General features: G+C 49.6%; 1 protein-coding gene across 1 annotated transcript in view; it reads right to left on the bottom strand.

Annotated features, from left to right (window-relative positions):
- The window catches only part of LOC146808994 (phospholipase A2 inhibitor and Ly6/PLAUR domain-containing protein-like), a 72,039-nt gene extending 58,781 nt beyond the window's left edge, over positions 1–13,258 (bottom strand). Inside the window, exon 1 of the mRNA XM_085614811.1 lies at positions 13,072–13,258. Coding sequence (XP_085470937.1) covers positions 13,072–13,258 — 187 coding nt within the window. The remainder of the gene's footprint in view (positions 1–13,071) is intronic.
- Positions 13,259–15,353: the final 2,095 nt, after the last annotated feature.

Raw genomic sequence — 15,353 nt, 5'->3', positions numbered from 1 at the left:
GGCAGGCCTGCGCTATTATTTCCACCAGGCCCCCTTGTTCACCAGCTCATCAAGATGGAGCACTTTCTCCCACCCAGATACATGTGGCAGCCATACAATCACTACAAACAAACTAACAGTTAGGTAGACATATTATGCTTTCTTGTCCCACCCCTGACCAGGATGTAAGCCTCAAACACACACACAGATGTGTCACAAAACAAAGCCAAATGTGAAAATATAACAGGCAAGTAGCCAGTACATGCACACAGCCAATCTTCTTAAAAAGCATAGTGCCATATGATAACACCAGCACTCTCATTTCCCAAACATACACACAGATCCTATTGCCACTCACAGTGTGCAGACAACTAAGCAAATGAAACTGTCACAGCAACCAAAGTGTGACACACCAAGGCACATGTAGTAGAAAGTCTCTGCACAACCATGCACAGCACTGAATGACATGGGAATGTGTCATGGGGCCATAGCAATAAGGACCATAAGAAAACAAAGAAAGCATTGTTGGTGGTACAAATAAAGATATGCACATGACAAGACAAAGGTATGCATGAGCTGACAATGGCCAGTTCATGCCCAGATGTAACGTCAGAGTAACCGACAAAGAGTCCTAACAGCGAATCTTTGTTGCGCTAGTACCTATATGGCAAAATGTCCCTGTAATCACAAATTATGCACGTGGCGCATGGTATGTATTGACACCTCCCACCATGGACAAGTAATGCATGTACCACAGCATCATGTCAGGAGGCACAGTAGTGCACATAGAAAACAATGTGAGGATTAGTCAACAGTGTGGTGTACAAACAGTGAATGATACACAGCCAACACAAACCTTGCTGGGTGCACTACAATGACCATTTCCCATCTTACCCACAGGTGACTAAGAACTGACTTCAGAGGACAACACCAGCAACCTGAAGAGCCAGTCCCCCACCCCGGAACATGGACTCTCAGATGTTGACTCCCGGGATTCATTGGATGAGGAGCTTGAAGCCGGCCTATCTGGTGTGCCAGCAGTTGCCCCACTGGCCCCACAGCAAAGGCCCTGCTGCCAAGCGACAAAGGGGCTGTCCCAAGAATTCCCTACGAGTAACTCATGGCAAAGCACCTTCCAAATGTCAGACACAGAGCCAGCCCTGATGGCAACCCTCTTCACCACTGCATTGACTTTTTGGACTGTCCTTCTCCACACTGCCTTGTGAATGGCATCTGTCTGTTGGACTGTGCCACCACATCAATGTGGTGACTACTCGATTATCTCATTTACTATAACTGTGAACTCACTGCGTCACCAATCACATCAATGTAAATGTTCACCCACCCCCACATGTCACCATTGTAAATAAATACCCCTTACACACGTTGTTGTTTCTGCTCCATCTTTATTCAGGGATGTGCAGTCTCCGGCATGATTACAATTTACCAGGAGTATGGAATATATGTAGGCAAGGAGAGGTTGAAGGCACCTAGGAAAACACAACAGAACAGCATTCACTAGTCTGGGTGTGGCATCACAGATATCACACAACACTTACCATAAAGATAATCTAACATGCACACATCACAATGGGCAACAAGTGCCAACATACACATCCTGTAGATGTTCATAAATAACCTGTCCCGGAAACATTGTCAGCCACCACTGAGTCAACAACAGGCTGCAGTCACAAATCTCTCATACACCTTCACAACAACAGCAACATCACCAGACAGTGGGTCTGTTGTTCATTGTCACTCACCTTCAGTGAAGTAGCGGCCAATGAGCTGTTGACGCAGGTCAACACCTTCCTCCTCTCCACTGTCCTCATCACTGGACACGGGTTGGTTTGCAGATTGGCGCTTGGCTGCTCATCATCATCCTGGATCAGGGGGATCTCTATGCGAATGGCTAGGTTGTGGAGCATGCAGCATGACACTACAATCTGACACACCTTCCTGGGCGAGTACATCTGGGCACCTCCATTCTTGTCCAGGCATCGGAAACGTGACTTCAGCAGACCAAAAGTACTCTCCACCACTCGACGTGTCCTCCCATGGGCATCATTGTAGCGGACTTCAGCTGGTGTCCTGGGATTCCGCAGTGGGCTCAGCAACCAAGGACGGTTGGGATATGCAGAGTCACCTAGGTGTGACAAACTCAGATAAACATTGCAATGTTGCTGTGGCAGAGTACAGCAAATCACACACACAGCACGCTATTTGACTCGGAATACTCACCCACAATCCATGCATGCTCGGGAAGCAGATTAGCCATCAGCTGTGGTACAATGCTGTTACTCAGGATGTATGAGTAATGGGCCGAGCCTGGAAATTTGGCACACACGTGCAAGATGATCATATCTGCCTTGCACACCACTTGCACATTTATGGAGTGGTAATGTTTACGATTCCTGTAGATGTGTTCACGTGCCTGTGGTGGTACAAGCCCAACATGGGTGCAAACAATGGCACCAACAACATGGGGGATGTGTCCAAGGGGATAAAAATCTCCCTACATAGCCACCAATTCAGGCTCCCTGGGGAAATTGATATGTCTGTCCTTCTAGATCATCAAAGCGGACAGAACATCACGCAGCACCATGCTGAACACAGGTTGCAACATCCCACCTGTGCTGGACACCGTGTGCTGGAATCATCAAGTGGCAAAAAAATGCAGGGCCGCCATCTTCTTAGACGTTGGGGTGAAAGCAGTTGGATATGTTCTGCGAGGCTGCAGGTGGGGCTCCAACATAGCAGTATGGGTCTGTAGGGTGCCTCTATCCAGATTACATTTCCGGATGATCACCTCATCCTCCATGTCTGCCAGCACTGTGAAGGGACGATGCAGATTCGGTCTCCTCCTAATTGAGATGAAAGTGGACACATGTCAATACAATACATCATAAGATGGGCACAGTATCTCACAATGGACACAACACTAAAATGACTGTCATCAACATTAAGTTACAGACCAGCTTACATGTAGGGACACCTTCAGCTACACTAATCGTACACATGTCAACTTACACACAGCAAGAAACTCCAAAACATCCTCGGTCTAAGAGAATGCACATAGGGATATGGCCACATTTACCATGGGCACGCCTTTGAGTATGTCATCCAGCATATGTGTAAAAATTCAACACCACTGTCTCATACCTAGCTGCTTTACCTGACACACCTTCAGGTGTCAGTTGAACCTGGCACACATCAACAACACAATGACCACAGGCTGAGCTTAAATAACAAGTGTATGCATGATCAAACATTAGAGGACAGGCAAATCTGAACATTCTTCATTGAGACAAACATTGCTGTGATTTTCACTGCACTTCAACACATTGGAGAGTCCATAACAACACTGTCCTGTGTACAGGCCCATCAATATCACAAGTGAAATGTGAGGGAGTTGCCATGCCAATCTACAAAATCACATACACAAACATGGCATGTGTAGTCAGAAGTGGGGTAAATGGAACATTGGCATTGTGTGCACAATGATGTGCCATCAACCATGTGGCCACTGTGCACTGTTGATAACTGCCAGATGGCCATTGACACAGCATGATGTGTCCATTGTGCTGTCAAAGTAATCCGCCACCCAAATCCCGGCCACCCATATCATTAAATGACACCCAAATCCGGTAGCTACTGCCTGGCACCTGCGGTGTGTCACCACCATGGATCATGACACAATCGTGGTAGTGAAAGGATCATATGTGTCACAAAATGGTGGTTGGCATGCTCCGACACCCAAATCCCGGTCACCCATAACAATGCATGGCACGCAAATCCTGGTAGCTACCGCCTGGCACCTGCGTTGTGTCACCGCCATGAACCATGACACAATCGCTGTAGTGAAAGGTACATATGTATCGCTAAATGGCAGTTGGCATGCTCAGCCACCCAAATCCCAGTCACCCACATCAATGTATGGCACCCAAATGCCGGTAGCTACCTCCTGGCACCTGCAGTGTGTTACCGCAATGGACCATGCCCTTACAGCCAATGGGATGCGCAATCGCGGTAGTATGATGCAATTTTGAAAATCACGATAGGCGTGCTCCACCACCGGGGGCCGGTCATTGGATGCAATTGAAAGATGCACCACCGCGGTAGCGCCCGCCTGGCCCCTGCAGTGTGTCACCACCATGGACCATGGCCTTACAGCCAATGGGAAGTGCAATCGCTGTAGCATGATGCAATTTTGAAAATCCCTGTAGTCGTGCTCTGCCACCGGGGGCCAGTCATTGGATGCAATTGAAAGATGCACCACCGCGGTAATGCCCGCCTGGCCCCTGCGGTGTATCACCGCCACGGACCATGCCCTTACAGCCAATGGGAAGTGCAATTGGATGATGCAATTTTTAAAATCGCTGTAGGCATACTCCGCCAACGAGGGGCCGGGCATTGGATGCAATTGAAAGATGCACCACTGCGGTAGCATATGCCTGGCCCCTGCGGTGTGTCACCTCCATGGACTATCCCCTTATAGTCAATGGGAACCGCTATCGCGGTAGCATGATGCAATCCGGTCATTTGAAGATTTAGAAAAAGGCAGACCTGGTACACCAATTCCAGCACCTTAGCACCACTGAAACGACCCCAGGGGGATATATATGTGTGGGAGAGAGCCTCACATTTCCACTGCTCCCAGAGTCTGCTGTCTGAGACCCCTCACCCTCTGCTGCCTCCAGGGACTGCTGACTTGGACACCTCATCTGCTGCTGCCTCCAGGGACTGCTGCCTGGGACCCCTCATCTACTGCTGCCTCCAGGGACTGCTGCCTGAGACCCCTCACCTGCTGCTGCCTCCAGGGACTGCTGCCTGAGACCCCTCACTTGCTGCTGCCGCCGCTGCTGTCTCATGTCCACAGTGATGGCAAGGACTGAGAAGATCCGTGCCAGTCCCTTCACCAGCGAGGAGCTGGAGGTTCTGGTGGACGAGGTGCTCACACAGTACCCAAGGCTATATGGTGCCCCTAATGTCGTGGTAAGCATGCAACAGTGGGGGTGAGAGTGCAGGGGGAGCACACATGTAGTTGGTCTGATGCAGTATGTGCCTGAGGGTGTGGGGTTGTGTCATGCACTGCCTAACATGCTTTCTCCGAGGGGAAATGGGGTGTATCCTTGCCTGCACATCAAGATTTGAGGGACATGTGTTGTCTTGTCAGCCATACAGTGACGCTGCAAGTTGGTAATGCCGGAGTCAGGACAGTGATTGCTTGTGTGAATGGCTGTGTGGGTCCCTGTTGTCCATCTCAGTGAAAACCCACATGGCCTGCAAAATCACCACCCAAAAGACAGATCACAGAACTTACAGAGTTTTACATGTGTCTCATCTCATTGCACTCCAGCAATCAGCCATCTCAGGCCAGTAGATTGCACACAATAGGCCTTGTGAGAAGGGTGTGGGTTTGTGAGATCATGCCTCCCAATGTGACATCCATGACACAGTGAGCTATTCACAGGGCAAGGACATTGAGGACTGCACAGTGTTGGACACAGTGAGTCTACTCCCAAACACATGTGGATATGTGATGTATGTCTTGCTCAACCTAAATATGGACAGTAGATTTGGGCAGACTACACATGGCTTTCTGTGCTGGCATCCTGTATGTGTATGGGATGTGCAGGTACTGTGTCCCCCTCATACCTGCATGCATTTACATGTGCTTGTCCAATGCAGATGTAGAATGTGAGATGTATTTTTGTCTCAGAAAAACAGATCTGTGGATTTGGGATGAGTCATTATCATGCTAATGTACTGAGGGATTTTGTTACATAGCACTGTGTCGCTGATGTTTTCCCCCTCTTGTCCCCCATGCCTGCAGCTCAGAGTACACCAGCGTAAAGCCGTGTGGAGGGCCATTGCGACCAAGGTGCGGGCTCTGGGTGTCTCAAATTGACGGCGCACCCACTGCCACAAGAGGTGAGACGACATCTGCTGGCTGGCAAAGAACGTGGCAGAGATGACACTGGGGCCGCTCCCTCGCACTGGCAGGTTGGCATGGCGCAGGATGATAACACTGATGGCCGCATCTTGGCTGAGACACAGCCTGAGCTGGATGCATGTTTGAAAGAGCATCAGCAGCAAGCTGGGGGTGAGTATTCTTGGAAGGGTGACTTTGGCTGTGAGTGGCTGCATGTGTACACAGCCTGTGCCAGCTCTGGCCTATGTGATGTTGGTAGTGTGATGCAATGGCTTGTGATTGGCCTGTGCTGGGTGCAGCTGTCATGCATTTTCCCTACCTGTGCTTCCTAATGTAATTTGAGTACTGGGCATTTCCATATTGCATATTGAGTCGTGGGCTTCAGGTAACCCTGGGCGTAGTTCGCGAAGTAGCACTACGCGAAGCTACGCAAAGTGCACTTCGCACTACGCGAGCTACGCGTAGCACTTCGCGAACTGCGTAGTACCCTGTTCGCACTGTGCAAGATGCAGTTTTCAATGATTGCACAGTGCGGACAAGCATCCGGCACTGTGCAATCATTGAAAACGGCATCTTGCACAGTGCAAGCTGTAGTTTTCGGCTGCTCGAGTAGATTTTTACTCGAGCGGCAGATTTCTCAACGTTGACTGGTAGTTTCTCATCGCGAGCAGTCACGAGCATACGCGACCACTCGCAATGAGAAGCCTGACCTCCTCGCGATGAGAATCTCGCCAGGATGTTTATTTTCCACGCTCGCGATCGGCAACTTGATGTTGCTGATCGCGAACAAGGAAATAGTCTCGCCGGGATGTCATTTTGCTTGCTCGCGGTCGCCAACTTGATGTTGAGGACCACGAGCAAGCAAAAAATTACCACTGCACTACGCAATGCTACGCTACGCATGTTTGCACTGTGCTACGTGCAATTCGCGTAGTGCGAAGTAGCGCAAACTTCGCAAACTACGCGAGCGTAGCGTAGTTCTTTGCCCAGGCTTAGCTTCAGGTATCGTCTGCATTGGGGTAATCTGGGAAATCCCATGGAAGTGAACAGCAGTGTGCCTGCTCTGAGTGTGCTTTCATCAATGCATGCATTGCCTGACCTCAGATTTGTGAGGCGTAGACATCTGACTCCAATGTACAACAGTAGTTGCGCACCAAAGGACAACATGGTGGATGGCATGGGCTCATGTCCATTGTGGAACGTCATGTTGTAGTCTGTATCTGTGTTGTCCCCTCCTGCTCCATCCAGATCTGACAGTGGCAACATGTTGTAGGCTTCATCCTTTCCCCATCATGCCCGAGGTGTGCTCTGAGCTATTTGTGTGTCTGGTTGAACGGAGCCACCAGTAGGCTGTTGTGCTGTGGGGTCGTCACATGGCTCACTTATGCCTGGTTTTCTTGTTTACAGGCACTGTTTGAGTCAATAAAGTGATTTAGCACAATGTCATTGCACAGGTTGGTGTGCAACATGTAGATTTAGTCATCTTCAGTGATGCTTTGCTTGCATATGTTTGTAATGTTGCTGACACTGAACTGACCCTACTTCTCTCTCTCATGCAGCATCTCCCGTTGTCACAGAGGGACAGGGGACAGACACCAGTGGTGGGGAGTCAAGCGCCACAGCTGGACACGAGTACAGATGTGACCAGCGCCTCAGACAGGAGTCTGCTGGAGGAATCACAGCCAGAGGCGCAAAGCTCAACTTCATCTGATGCCAGCGAGCGGTGATGCTTCCATGTTGGTGGGCACAGGGGATGGGGACTCTGCCTCATCTTCCACCACACAGCTAACAGTGCCCACCCTTCCCAGCCACTTCCTCTGGTGCTGCCCGTGTTCGCTCCAGTAAAGAAGGGAAGAGTGTCCTTCACCCCAGGCACTGCTGCCCCTGAACCTGTCCCCCCTGCTGCCATCAGTGCTGAGTCTGTGTACCTTTTGCGCGAGCTGTGTGTGGGCCAGACAGCTCTCCTCAATGCCTTCATAGACCACAACAAAAAATTGGCACAGGTGGTTGCTTTCATGGAGGGCATACATTCAGACGTGGGTGGGCTGCACCGGACTGTCCAGGCTTTGTCCTCTGCAGTGATGGCAGCCCTTCAACTGACACTATGCTGTAGTCCAGCTACAGTCCCTTTGTCCACCACTCTGCTACGGCCATGTCAGACGATAATGACCATGCTCCACAGACCTCAAGGTCACTATACAGCACACGAATCACAGAGCAGCAGCGGCAGCCCAAGTGGTCCAGGGCGCAGACACCATCCCCACAGAAAACTAAAGCCACCCCAGAGTGCAAAGACAAAAGCCAGTCAGGCAACACCAAGGCCCAAAAAGCAAAGAAGCAGACCTCAGGGTCACACGCCTCAGAGGCATACCCAGCCAAGGACACTCCTGACCCAAAAGCATCTCGCAAAGACAAGCAGAGAGTTTCCATGCCCACTGAGAAGGTAGTGCCTGCCAAGGGTACACATAAGAAGGGCTCAAAGGCAGATTCACCGACTACCTCGACTCCCATTCCAAGCCGAGTGAAGCAGGGAAATGAGGGCACTGTAGGGGGAACACCTGGTAAACAGGGGATGGAGGGGCAAAGGCAAGGCCAGGCGAAGCCAACTGCTGGATCCAGCACGTTCCCAGAAGGAGGGCTAGCGTCTGCACCTGATGCAGCTTTGGTGGTGAGTGTGCCTGTTGTGTACACACCACTTCCCATTGATCCCAAGTCAGGCAAGCCATTTAAAATCCCAAAGAAGTAGAAAGGCACCCCTCCATTATCTCCCGCCCACACTGTGTCTCACGTCTGCATGACTCCACCTGCCACTACACCACCTGGTTCAAGCAGCCCTCCGGTGTCCCAAGCAACTGATAGCTCTACCTCAGCTGGGCCTGTCTCTCCCCGGTCAAGTGCTCCAACTGTCCCTGACACAAAGCCAGTTCCCAGTCTGACTGACAGCCAAGTCTGAGTGGTTTTCACCCTCACACACCTCTCTCTCCCACAGCGGTGCCTGTACTGCCAATTGTTACCCCCTGACTGTGTTGCTGACCATGACAGAGTACAGTCGCACACATTCCCTGTGCAGCTTCTCATGGACTCACTCTGCACTTTGTCCTGCCCACTGGCCTTGTCGTTTACTGCTGTGTGCCCCTTGCCTGTGCAGCTTCCAATGGACTCACTCTGCACTTTGTCCTGCTCACTGGCCTTGTCGTTCACTGCTGTGTGCCCCTTGCCTGTGCAGCTTCTCATGGTCTCACTCTGCACTTTGTACTGCCCACTGGCCTTGTCGTTCACTGCTGTGTGCCCCTTGCCTGTGCAGCTTCTCAAGGACTCACTCTGCACTTTGTTCTGCCCACTGGCCTTGTCGTTCACTGTTGTGTGCCCTTTGCCTGTGGAGCTTCTCATGGTCTCACTCTGCAGTTTATCCTGCCCACTGGCCTTGTCGTTCACTGCTGTGTGCCCCTTGCCTGTGCAGCTTCCCATGGACTCACTCTGTACTTTGTCGTGCCCACTGGCCTTGTCATTCACTGCTGTGTACCCCTTGCCTGTGCAGCTTCTCATGGTCTCACTCTGCAGTTTGGACTGGCCACTGGCCTTGCTGTTTTCCCATTGCCTGTGCAGCTTCTCATGTACATACTCTGCACCTTGGACTGGCCCCTGGCTTTGCTGTTTCCCCCCTTGCCTGTGCAGCTTCTCATGGACATACTCTGTATCTTGGACTGGCCACTGGCCTTGCTGTTTTCCCCTTGCCTGTGCAGCTTCTCATGGACATACTCTGCACCTTGGACTGGCCACTGGCCTTGCTGTTTTCCCCATGCCTGTGCAGCTTCTCATGGACATACTCTGCACCTTGGACTGGCCACTGGCCTTGCTATTTTCACCTTGCCTGTGCAGCTTCTCATGGACATACTCTGCACCTTGGACTGGGCACTAGCCTTGCTGTTTTCCCCTTGCCTGTGCAGCTTCTCATGGATATACTCTCCAACTTGGACTGGCCACTGGCCTTGCTGTGTTCACCTTGCCTGTGCAGCTTCTCATGGACATACTCTGCATCTTGGACTGGCCACTGGCCTTGCTGTTTTCCCCTTGTCTGTGCAGCTTCTCAACTGGCCTTGCATGCTCTGCACCTTGGGCTGGCCACTAGCCTTGCTGTTTTCCCCTTGCCTGTGCAGCTTCTCATAGACATACTCTGCACCTTGGACTGACCACTGGCCTTGCTGTTTTCCCCTTGCCTGTGCTGCTTCTCATGGACATATTGTGCATTTTGTGCCTTGCTGCCTATCTGTGCAATATGTGAATAAAGACAGTTGCTCCTGTTGTCAGTTTTGTCAGTGTCCTTACTAAATAAAGTTGTTTCTGTGTGTATATAGTTTACTGTGGCACATGCTCTGCGTGCCACTTCAACATTGCAAATGGCTTGTCTCACTTATTCTATATTTTGCAGGGGTGACATGGACTTCAGTTCTTCCTGACTCTGATAATTGTGGGTGCAATGATGTTGTTTTTAGAGGGCATACCGTTATCATTTTCATTCTTTGCTCATGTTGGCCATATTGTACACATGTCAGGTTTGGGGGCACTGCCAGTACATAGTGGGATTCTATCCACAGGATTGCAGGCAGGCTGGCTAGGGTCATCATGGATGTGTGTTCTTGCTTTCATGTGTGCCCAGCAGAATAGGTGTATGCTCATCTTGTGTTGGTCATTCATCCTAGTCACATGGGTTACTTTCAATGTGTGCACTTGGGTGGTCAAGAAGTGTGCAGTGTGAAGGAGGTGACTTTGTCTGGAGTGTTGATGTGTGTGTGCCCCTGCAATGTCTACTACACACATGTGTCACCCATGAGTTAGTTGCCTGTTGTTTGGATTGTTCAGCCCTGTGATTGATTGTGTGCACATGTGTGAGTGGTATGCTGTGCATTGTGCAGTGTGTTGGTGTGTCCTTGCAGTTCTGGCTGACTCCTACTTGTTGTTTTTGACAATTGTGAGTATGCAGAGTGTGTGACTGGCAATTCAGTGTTGTATTTTGTTGATCAGCCATGTGTCTTGATACAGTTTGTACTCACTGAGCAGACCTGCCGATCCACACTGACATTGTGGGCGTGTTTTCTCATGAATTGCTGTTACATGGTGCTTTATTGCCTCCAGTATGGCATGTTGTGTGTGGTGTCATACCATCCCCTATCTGTGCTTCAGATGCCTACCCATTGTGAGTGTGCACTCCCTCTATTTGTGTATGGTACACCCCTGCCATGTCCACTACTGATGTGCACAACACTTCACTTTGATGTCAGCTGTGCCCTTTGTTTGCCTGTGTGTGTGCCTCCCCATCACTTCATTTGTGACACTGTGCTTTGTGGTGCAGATCTTTGCATAGGGGCAATGTGTCACTCAGAACATTTTCCCAATTGGTTATATGTGATGTTCTTGTACTGTTTAGCAGTCATGGTTTCTCATATGCAGTTCACCTGTTTGTGCTGCCCAGTCCTCTGGTCAAGTTGTTTCCACTTTTGTGTCCCATACTTGTGAATCTGTGGGTGTTGGGTTGGGTGTATGTGAGTATGCTGAGGTACTGCTTGACTTCCTGAGTGGGATGTTGTCAATGTGCTGTTTTGATTGTTGTTGTGGGTGTTTAAGGTGTGTCACTCATATCTGTTTCGGACTGTTATGTTTTGTGTGCACACACTGCTTGTTGTGCATGCAGTGCTGTGGGTGTATGTTGCCTTGTCCTTGCCTGGTGTGCATCCTCTGATTTCCTGCTGTGTTTGTTATGTGATTGTTTGGCCTGTGCGTCTTTTGTGTGTTTGATGTGGCTGTGTTGTTCTGTGATGGTGCACTTCTTGTCTGTGTTGTGGTATGTTGTCTGTGCATTGCTCCTGACTGATGAGGTTGTGCACTCCTGTTCTTTCTGTGCTCCCATTGCCTTTCCACAGTTTTTCTGCACAGATCATTCCTGGTCTTGTTGTGGTTCTGTGTGTATTTCTGTTGAGTTATGTGTTTGGCTGTTGTTTTTGTGCAGATATTGGTTCTGGCATCCTTGTGTGTGTGTGATGTTTGTGGATACCCCCAGGGAGTGTGATTTTTTGTCTGTGAATTGAATGGACATTATTGACACCCTTCTGTGTGTCTGACACTGGTGTTATGCGCTGCAGGTGCGAGGGGGGATGTGTGGAGATTACTACTTGTGTTTGACAGTCATGGAGTGTGTCAATGGTCCCAGTGGGTTGTCCTGCTGGCATACTCCTGTGCGGTAGTTGTATGCATATGTGTGGCTGTTCACAGTTCGACTTCAGGGCCTTCCATTAATCCCTGTGCCTATACATGGGTTGCCTTGCTGTCTCCCCGAGTTGTTGCATTGAGGTGACTGTGGTTTGACTTTACTCACTGTGCCAGCAATGTGTGCTTTGATGGTCGGAGTGGGTTGTTTTCTGTTCCTTGTCTTGCATGTGATGTACACATGCTTGGTTGTTATCTCCTTGGCCTTCTATTTGTCTGCACATCATTTTGGCTTGCCTATATGTTGTGTTCCATTGCTGCTGGCATGTGGTCTGTGTATGTGGCTGTGTGTCAGTGTGGGCTATGTCTGTGTGACTTGTCAGGCTGTGTGTCCAGTAGAGTGGTTGTTCATTATCTGTGTGTGTTCATTTTGTGCTTGGTCTCAGTTTTCTTGCCATGGGTGTGGGTCGCCCTGGGCCTGTGCTTCTGTGCTGTATGTTCCTCTGCAGCCACTTCTGCTGTGGCTGTCTCCCTAGTTGTGTGTTGTGTGGTGCAGGGTTTGGATTCACCTGGCTTGTTGTTGTGCTGTTGTTGTGCATGGGGGTGCGCATGAGGTGCACATGGCATGTCCCTTCATGTTGGGGGGGCTAGTGTGTGGAGGGCTCTGGTGTGGCCCTGTGGTCTTTGTTCACTGCCCATGCCTGGCGCTGGCCCTGCCTTCTGCATTTTTTTCCTGTGTCTTCACCGCTGCAGTGACGTGACTGGGACATTACTTCATGATCGCGGTAGATTGGTGACCTGGATGCAGAGGGGTGATTTGGTGCCAGGTAGGACAGGTGTGCGTACACTTGTGGATGTGTTACTGTCCCCACCAGTGTGTCTGGTGTGGACAGGGACCCTGTATAAGCCCATGAGTTGTGTGTTGTGGTTGTGTTTGGGATTACGTTATTACGTACCTGTGGCAGCGTCCGCGATGGTCCATGATTTGCTGGTGATGTATGAGGTACAGCACCGGGAAGACGTGTAGATCTGGATCCATGGAGGTCGGGACCGGATGGAAGGAACCGGGACTCTGCTGTCGAGCTTCCGCCGTCTCTGGTTGGGCGGTTTGTCTGCTGCTGTGAGACTGACTGTTTGGGGCATCCTGATTTGTACAGCGGAGCGAACGTCATTCTGCACGGCGCTGAGTCTCCATTGGCTCCCACCTCTGCGGTGGCGGGCGCACTTTGATGGCGGTTCCCATCGCACCGCGGCGGGTGGGAAATGGGCTATATTTGGCCATGCTAATATGGCGGTCGTGAGGAGCGCTGTTGGCGTGCGGAAATAAGCATTTTTCGCCATCACCGCGGTGGTGCCACCGCCCTCCATACTAATAGGCCTCTAAGATCTCTGAACCCATGGTTGTTGACAAGGTTTGTGGAAATGCTGTTAGGGTGAACACACATTGGTGGAACATGTCCAGGGTTGTTAAGTTGACTGGACATGCTTCCACCAGTTGCTCCTTTAGCAGTTCTACCTGATTGCCTAATGATAAACACACTGAGATGCTCCTCTCCCGCTGGAATTGCGCAAGGGCCATAGACGACATTCTGTTCCTATGAGATTTTGTTAAATCTTTTTCTCTTATTCGTTTCTGTGTCCGCTTTTCCTAGTTAATTTCCAATTTCCTTTGTTCCTTCTCCCCTTTCATCCTTCTCTACTCTCCTCTGTTTTCCTCTTGTGGTTCCTGTTTTTGTGCCTTTTAAAAAAAAAAACATGTGAAGGAAGGTGAAAATGTAGTGTCTTCTCTCACTGTGTGCTTCTCTGTTGTGGAATGCTCACCTCTCATGGGTCCTTGCATGTGTGCATTCCAAAATAAAACCTTGAACTCGTTCTTTTAATGTAAAAGTCAGTTGTTTTGAGTTGTCTCCTCTGTTAGCTGCTGCACAGTCCCTGTCGCCAATAAAGCTGTTTTGCTGGCACCTGCCTGTATCCAGCGACTTCTTCACTACACAATTGTTTTAAACGCAGTAAAACAGATGGTTAGACCCATGGTTTGGACAGATTAAGGGTGGTTAACGCTTGCTGAAGCACGGTTGGCCATTAATTTTTGGTTGTGTGCTGGTTCTTCATTTCTGTTTAGCACAAGGCTGCCAGTAAATCTAGTTGTGCTGATCTTAATTTCCAACACAATTTGATAGGTGCGGCCATCCTTACCAGGGAATGATGGAAGAACCCAAATTCCAATCAAACCTGAGTTTGAGTAGTGTATCACGGACGGCGAAAAATGTATTTGAGCAGGGTAGACTGAAGTTAGTTTAGAGTGCTCACATTCTGTCTCTCTAAAAGTTCTGTACCATAAGTAAGTGTAGGGAGAAACGTAGCTGCTATTATTTGTAGTAGATGGGAGTGTGACATGCTCCCCAGCTTTGTCCTTAGTGTGTTAAGTACAATATTCAATTTATCAGCCTATGCCCTTCTTTGAACTAGATGCTCTTCAAACTTTAGTCTGGAGTCCAGGACCACTCCTAGGTATTCGTGGCATCTGACCAGCTCTAGTTTGTTCCCTGCTGCTTTCCACTTGAATTTGATATTGTGAAGACAGGCATTTGCGGAGAAAAAGATGACTTTTGTTTTATTATAATTCAATTCTAGACCCAGCACTTCTGTATATGGAAGTAATTTGGTTATCAGGCGCTGAAGACCAATTGGGGTCTGGCTACATATAACAATGTAGTCCACCTATTGTAGGCACCTCACTGGGATCTTTGCTAGTTTGGGTGGATCGCTTTGTAGCTTTTGCAGATAACCATTCCTCTAGGTCCGCCATGAAAATGATAAATAAGGAAGAGGCGAGCACATGCACTTGCTTTAGGGGTGTGTGTGTGGGTGATCTTCCCTATTATTCTGTCGCCCTTGCCCAGTTTGACTCAAACCCATGTCTCTGAGTGTAAGTTGACTATGGCTCCCTGTAGCTTTGGTGGTGCACCCCATCTGACCATTATTGCCCAAAGGCGCTCTCTTGTGACCATGTGAAAGGCCGCTTTTAGGTCAATGAAGCGGGTGTATAATTTAGAGGTCTTGTGAGTAGATTTTTTGACGAGGAGACTCAGGGCAAGAAGGTCGCTTATTGTGTTCATGCCAGCTCTGAATCTCGTTTATGTAATTGGAATCATGTTGCTGGCTGCGGCCCAAGCCTCAAAGTCTAATAGTAGATTGGAGGCATACAGTTTGGCTTTAATGTCGATAAGGGTGATCA

This window comes from Triturus cristatus, chromosome 7 (assembly GCF_964204655.1).
Source record: "Triturus cristatus chromosome 7, aTriCri1.1, whole genome shotgun sequence".
Lineage (NCBI taxonomy): Eukaryota > Metazoa > Chordata > Amphibia > Caudata > Salamandridae > Triturus > Triturus cristatus.
This window is presented reverse-complemented; position numbering and strand designations above follow the sequence as displayed.